General features: G+C 42.3%; 1 protein-coding gene across 1 annotated transcript in view; it reads right to left on the reverse strand.

The window, feature by feature from the left end:
- The window catches only part of LOC125039901, a 20,820-nt gene that overhangs the window by 9,749 nt on the left and 3,571 nt on the right, over positions 1 to 7,500 (reverse strand). The window contains exons 2-9 of the mRNA XM_047634263.1: positions 6,209 to 7,500; positions 5,780 to 5,895; positions 5,005 to 5,151; positions 4,349 to 4,558; positions 3,994 to 4,135; positions 3,340 to 3,574; positions 2,088 to 2,261; positions 800 to 910 (exon numbers count right to left, since the gene is read on the reverse strand). The exon at positions 6,209 to 7,500 is cut by the window's right edge and continues 539 nt beyond it. Coding sequence (XP_047490219.1) covers positions 800 to 910; positions 2,088 to 2,261; positions 3,340 to 3,574; positions 3,994 to 4,135; positions 4,349 to 4,558; positions 5,005 to 5,151; positions 5,780 to 5,895; positions 6,209 to 7,500 — 2,427 coding nt within the window. The remainder of the gene's footprint in view (positions 1 to 799; positions 911 to 2,087; positions 2,262 to 3,339; positions 3,575 to 3,993; positions 4,136 to 4,348; positions 4,559 to 5,004; positions 5,152 to 5,779; positions 5,896 to 6,208) is intronic.

Here is a 7,500-nt window from a genome sequence, read left to right on the forward strand (position 1 = left end):
ACACACACACACACACTACACACACACACTACACACACACACCACACACACACACTACACACACACACTATACACACACACTACAAACACACACACTACACACACACACACTCCACACACACACACTACACACACACACACACACACTACACACACACACATATACACATATACATACATACATACACACACACACACACACACACACACACATACCACCCACACACCTACACACAAACACACCCACACACACACACCCACACACCCACACACCCACACACCCACACACACGCACCCACACCCACACCCACCAACCCACACCCACACACACACACACACCCACCAACCCACACCCACACACACACCCACACACACACCCACACACACACACACACCCACACACACACACACATACCACCCACACACACACCCACACACACACCCACACACACCCATACACCCCCACACACACACACCCACCACTCACACCCACACACACACCCACCCACCCACCCACCCACCCACCCACCCACACAGATAACAACACAACACACTCACACACACTCACAAACCAGCCGCCCACACCACGCTGCAACCATGGCCAATGCATCACATCACACTCACAAACGCCCACACGATCCCTGCTTACCAAACCACCCACAATCCACACATAATTTAAACACGATGCAACAAGTCCACTTCACTGCACATTCCTAACAAGCCAAGTGGAATTGCTATGCAATTAACCAGTTTAGCAAGGAATCCAATATATGTTGTGGGGGAGCTTCAAACAACTCACCACAAATGTCGCAGACGTACTTCTTCTCATCGCTGTGGGCCACCTGGTGCAGCCGCAGTTCAGAAGCCGTTTTGAAGTGTTTTGGGCACTTGGGGCAAGCGTACTGCATGTCTGGAACACAAAAGTCTTTTTTCTTTTCTTTTTTTCTTTTCTACAAATGGCAAAACAAGTCTGTTTGGGAGCAATGCACAATTACCTAGCATTAAAACACGACATTCTTCAAATTACAATAATTGTAAAGTATTCCGAAGCCAAATTGTTGCATGATATCTTTGGAAAAAAAACAAGTTGAAGTTAGCTGATGTGCAATATACAGGGAGAGAATTGACTCCACTGCTGTCACTGGAAGTTGAAAGAGTTTAACAATATCCTTGTGTATTGAAGGTATATTTGCATTCTATAATCAGGAAAACAAAATCTGCCAACATGGTTGTAAAAGAAATTCACAACTGATTACAAACACATCAAAAGAAGTTCTAAAGCAAGACATTGTGAAAATCACATTAAAAATACAAGATTAAATAGTTTATCATTTGCATTACAAAATATAATTATTTGATACTTCTACTACTCTAACATCGATTTTTTAAATTTTTAAGAGCAAGTTGGGAATTTGCTTGCATACATTCTAAATTAGAGGATTTTCAATCTAATAACACATCATAAAAGATAGCGAACATAAACACATTACTAAACATAATGCTGTTAACAAGAACTGAGACACAAAATGTTGGGAGCTTCTAATTGGCTTCCAATTTACTCCAGACACTCCAAGTTTCGTGTGAGATGACACAGTAAATTGCCCTACTGATCACTGGCTAATGGCAATTGGGTAACTACATGTGCTAAACAAAGAGTCATGCACACTGCCTTTCCTTATGCAAGAATCATGAAAATAAAAATAAAAATATTCCCAAAGCTTAGACTAGCCATGAACAAGTACATAAAAAGCATATAGAATAAAATTAGACCTGAGATAACATGAAAACAAGCAGGTCGACACAAAAGCAAAAATTTACTGCCTAATGTTAACCTACTGATGCCAGGGTGGCATGACATACATGCTATGTCCATTTTAATTTTTAGTTTATCAATTTAGTTTACACAGATCTTTTCACAAATGCTCAGTTACTAGTCCTACCTGATTTCACCAGTTTACCCTTTTCCATGATTTTTGGAAAACAACGGTGGACAGTACACGTACCCAGCACCAATGGGTTAAAAGCCTCAATCAACTTTACGTTTCTCCCTTTTGGTAACGGTAACACCCATTATCCACTTCTCTCACCTGTATTGCTATGAAAGACGGCCATGTGCTTTCCGTAACTCTGCCGCCACTTGAATGATCGATCACACTGCAGGCAAGTGAACTTTGCAGCCTCATGCTTTGTGGTGATGTGCAACTGCAAGTAGTATGGGGTCTTGCAGTCTTTCTTGCAAAGGCTGCAGACATTACCACTCCCTACAGAAAGAGTTGGGACACAAAATATGTATTTCTCCCATGAAAAGATGGGAAAGTTTAAAATCATAGATATATTAAGTCAATATATAGAGAAAAATAGTAATTCAGTAAAAGTAGATACATAAATATTAATTGTCTAAGATTTCTAATGCCAGTTTTGAATGCTTGTAGTTGTGATTTTGTCTAGTAACCCATCCAGTAATCTCTGTGCTGCAGATAATCCCATGACTGTATTCAAAAAGTTTATATGCCTTAGGCACCTAGATAAGGAACCCCGCTTCATGGTTTACATATTCACTAAAAACACAAACTAGTACTTAATTACAGAGTGTGACATCAAAAGTCAAAAATTGCATTTTGAAAAAGTATTGATGCATGAAAATTATACACATTTTGTGTTGACTTTGGAACAGCTTTCTTCAGTTGTGTTTTCATCTATCAGAGATGAGAAAGAAGCAATGTTACTTCTAGATTTTGAAGAGGGCTTCTCTTAACTAAATAATCAAAATTACAATGAGGGACAAAAATATTCCTTGCCTTATCTTTGCTTGTACGGGGAGGAGGCAAAGAACGCACCATCATATCATTCAGGTCAATCAACAGCCAACACAATTTCACAGCGAGCCAAAAAGTATTAGAAACACAACTACGTGCACTGTGAAAGTCTCTTAAAGAAGATGGGGTCCATACCAGATGAATCTCAACCAAGTGGCAGTGAAAAAAATGACAGCTGAATCAGATTATATCCCTCATCAAATTCAGTTCTTACTACCTGAAAGAGGAGCAGTCTCCCAAGATGGCCCTAGGTAAGAGCCACTTATTGCACTTTTCCTTGAACTTACACCAAGTAACTAAGTAAGTATGGCAAGATTTTTATCTATGCAATATTGTATGTGAGCAGCATATCACCTGGAATGAGATTACTTTGGACTGGCAACATGGCAACAAGACTGTGAATCCTGATATAAATTTTTTTGAGGGGAGATCTCTTCCGAAAGAATAAACAAGAAAAGGATACCAGAGGATTAAATGCTTTGCATTCCAGTTTCCCCCCTTCCTCCTCACCTAGATGCCTTACCCCCATCTTTGTGGACCGACTTGTGAATCCTGAGGGACTCCTCATGCCGGAACTGCTTCCCACACACACCACAGGAGTGGACTACGTTCTGGTGCGTCTTGAGGTGCCTCTTCATGGTCCTGCGCGTCTTGAAGACCTTTCCGCATTCAGAGCATGACTTGTTGATGGGGCGGTGGGTGAGCAGGTGAGCATCCAGCCCGCTCTTCTCCACAAACGCCTTATTGCAGTACTCACACTGGAAGGAGGATGGGCCTACGTTAGACAGTCCTGCATGAACGAGGCTGATGGGTGTAGGGGAAAAGGAAAAGGGAAAAGGGAAAAGGGAAAAGGGAAAAGGGAAAAGGGAAAAGGGAAAAGGAAAAGGGAAAAGGGAAAAGGGGTAGGTGGTAGGGAAAAGCAGGGATAGGGAAGGGGGAAATGGGAATGAAGGGAGGGAGGGAGGGAAGGAAGGAGGGAGGGAGGGAGGGAGGGAGGGAGGGAGGGAGGGAGGGAGGGAGGGAGGGAGGGAGGGAGGGAGGGAGGGAGGGAGGGAGGGAGGGAGGAGGGGGAGAGAGAGAGAGAGAGAGAGAGAGAGAGAGAGAGAGAGAGAGAGAGAGAGAGAGAGAGAGAGAGAGAGAGAGAGAGAGAGAGAGAAACATCAATAACAAAACTCACTGTGAACTTGCGATTATCCAGATGATAGTTGATGTGCCTGAGCAGTCGACTGCGACGCTGAAACTGCTTGCCACAATAAGGACACCTCTTCTCCCCATATCCAGTGAAAGCCTCATCCTCATTCAGCGTAATTTTTGAGTCGCTGAAATGCAATACCTTATATGCTAAGAGAAAGCACTATATCAAAAGAAAAAAGTTTGTATACATTTCTCATGTACATATTAAGTATATAGATAAATAAATATACAGACAGTTTGACTGATTTCTAGATAAATAGGAAGTAGATTGCCTTTATGAATGTCTTATATGCAAAACAAGGAACTGAAACAATTCTCATTAAAGAAAAAATCCCTACCTGGCATCTGACTTCTCTAGCCCCCCATCGTCAGAGAGAAGTTTGCCCGTCTTCCCATCACCTCCGTCCTCACACTGGGAAACCCTAGAACAGTCTGGTTCTCCTCCAGCTGGTCTTTCTTCTGCTTCTGTCTTGATGTCTATATCAGTGTTTACAGAATGCGTTGTTTTCATGTGCTGTTTGTAGGCCTCATAACTCTGGAAGTCTTTCCTGTAGCAGAAAGATCCATGGAATGGGGTAGAGCAGGGACTTTTTAGACTTTTTTCTTTTTCTCTCAATACTAAATTTGCCTTCTATACCTTTCTCTGTCTCTGGGCATACAGGGTAGGATGTAAATACTGTGCTGTGATACCTTAATCATGTTCACAAACAGGAAAAATTTTCTTGGTCATAAAGGACACAAAACACATTACATTATACAGAGGAAAACCCATTCTAACACTAATTCACTAAAAAAAAAAAAAAATCAAAACGTGTTAAATCACAGAATAAGGAAAACTCATTTGATCCAGCAGGGGACCTGACTTTACATATTGGCCTATCTCAATATCTGGGGATTTCTTTCTTTTTCCTTCTCTATCTCTGCACTGCCCCATAAGTTACACTGGCCCCCTTTAACCACAGTGTCAAAAAAATACACTTCCCAAACAGCCTACCTGCAAGCAAGGCATCGTGCTTGCTGGCTGCAGTGCACCGAGGAGATGTGGACCTCATACTTGGTCTTGTTCTTGCCTTGCCACCCACACATGTAGCAGGTGAAGACGTGGTCCTCCTGGACATGGCGGTCTCGGCTTACCTTGGTCCTGGGGAGAGGAATCCAATTTTGGTCATGTGCACTTGCTTTCATGCAAATGGATTCTGAATGAACAGGGATAGGACTGACTGCTGTCTCCAGACTCCAAAACCAAGGAATAGGGCAAGTGTGCGAGATTTAAAATGTTCTATCTGGTTCCCTAAAAAGGGGCCCTTAGTTCTATTGATAAAGGAAAAAAAATACACCACAGTTGTTATTATATGGAATAAAACTTCATGTATCATATGCACCTTATGAGTCTACCATACTGACCTTAAACAGCTGAGTATTTATATAAAACGAGAGCATATGTATGGCCTTCAAAAAAAAAAAAAAAAAAAACATAAAAAATTGTGCATATCTTGCAAAGTTATTAGCAATAAAAAAAGGTATTCCCAAACAAAAAATATATTCAGGAATATAGATTATGAAAAAGCATGAAATTAATAGAAAAGAATGAAAAAAAATGTAAAACAGCAGAAAAGGATTCTTTTTTTTTTTTTTTTGCTGGGCTCTGGCTTATACTAATATTTATTATTTGTTTTTATCCTCAAACCTACTATGAAAAATCTAAAGAATATGAAAATATTCTTTTTGGGCAGAGCTTATGCATTAATAACAGAGGTCCATAGAATTACCTGAACATAGCATCGCATTTATCGCACTCCCAGAATACAGTCTTCTGGTCAGTCCTCCCTGCGGGTCGGCTCCTCTTTGCATCAGGTTCAGCAAGCGGGTGCTGGTGTGGGGGCTCCTGCCAAGATGGAACAAAAACCATTTTACAAAGTCACTGTTACGAACAAACCACCTATCTAATGCTCGTTACATCTGAATAAAATCATGAAGTATCAATGAATTACTCATTACCATTTCTACATGATTACTCATTTTGGAGTCACCATTCATCATGATTAATAGTATCATTCCAATCTATGAAGTTCTAACTGTCCAGATCCTTCTTCAATCATTCTAATGCAAAAAACTAAAGATCAATGCAAAAACATAATAGTAATCAATTTATCATCAACACAACTGATATTTTCTTTGAGATCCTTGCCAAAACATACCTCACTCGGTACCCTCTTCTTCTGTTCCTTTATCTTCCGCAGACGAGCAGATCTGCGCACCTTTGTATCTATGTCACTGAGATTGCTGAGATCATCAGCCTCCTCAAAAGATCCTTCAGCTAGACTGTATTTTTCTGATCCCTCTTCATTGTTTGTACACACACTGTGCACTGCAGAAGTGGGGTCTCCTGGATCTGTATGTGTCCTACTGTCATAAGCCAAGCATGGTTTAGGTAAGTCATCACTGGCACTGGAGTTAATAATAGCACCAGTGCATGATCCTGCCCTATCTGGCACATGGCTTATATCATTCTGAACAGAATCTGTGGTGTTCCCACTACTCATGAGCTGTGGATCATGGCTGTCTACTTCACTCCTCACTGCATGAGTGTCAAGTACATCTGAGAAACTCTTATTACCATGACTGCTACCTATGTCTGCATAGCTCTTCACTCGCACCAGACTGGGCATAGAACTGGCAAAATCTTGCTCTCTGTTCCCCTTCAACCAAATTTCCCTCAAAGAGGTGTCAGCTTGAATTGTGCCTCCTGGGATGTCTTCCCTTCTCCCTGTGGCCCAGAGCCCTACAGATGTGTCACAGGACTGCCCAACCTCTGTGGACAGAGGCTGGAGGTCTTCCAGGATTTTCTCATGACTTTCATCCTCCTGCTTTCTGTCATTTTCTGTGACTGTCTTCTCACTGCTGACCTTCTTCCCCCTGGAGGCAACATTGGCATGAATGGGAGTTACATGGATCCTGGACTCCTGCTCTGGTGACAGTTTGGAATATAGAGCAGAGTAATTGCTTGAGTCAAATTGCTGAATGCCATCTTCAATGTCCCTCAAGAGACGCTCCTTTCTGGTGTGGTTTCCAGAGTCTGTCTCCCTCGTGTTGCTGCATGCTAGCTGTTCACTGGCTCTCTCATGTACATCATTAGGAGCTGCTTCTTCATAATGTTTGATGGCTTTCTCTCCAGCTCTCTCCTCTGCAGTGGGTGCATGGATTGTGATGATGCTGCAATCTGAGAACTCTGCAACTTCCTTCTGTGTGCAAAGCCTCTGCTGTGAATATGCCTGACCATTTTCCTCAGCACTCTGCCCCTTGAACCCCTCATCAGGAACTTTGACATGAATCTGGAAAGCTCTTGAGTCATCATAGCCATTTCCTGCCTCTAGTGAGAGGCCCGAATAGTTCTCACTAAAGACTTCACTCGCAGCAATGGCCAGGGCATCAGGATGGCGCCCGGTTGGGGTGGGGTATGGCAGTGGTGCCAGCGGGGAAGGGATGGTCA

The sequence above is a fragment of the Penaeus chinensis genome, chromosome 28 (genome assembly GCF_019202785.1).
Source record: "Penaeus chinensis breed Huanghai No. 1 chromosome 28, ASM1920278v2, whole genome shotgun sequence".
Classification (NCBI taxonomy): domain Eukaryota; kingdom Metazoa; phylum Arthropoda; class Malacostraca; order Decapoda; family Penaeidae; genus Penaeus; species Penaeus chinensis.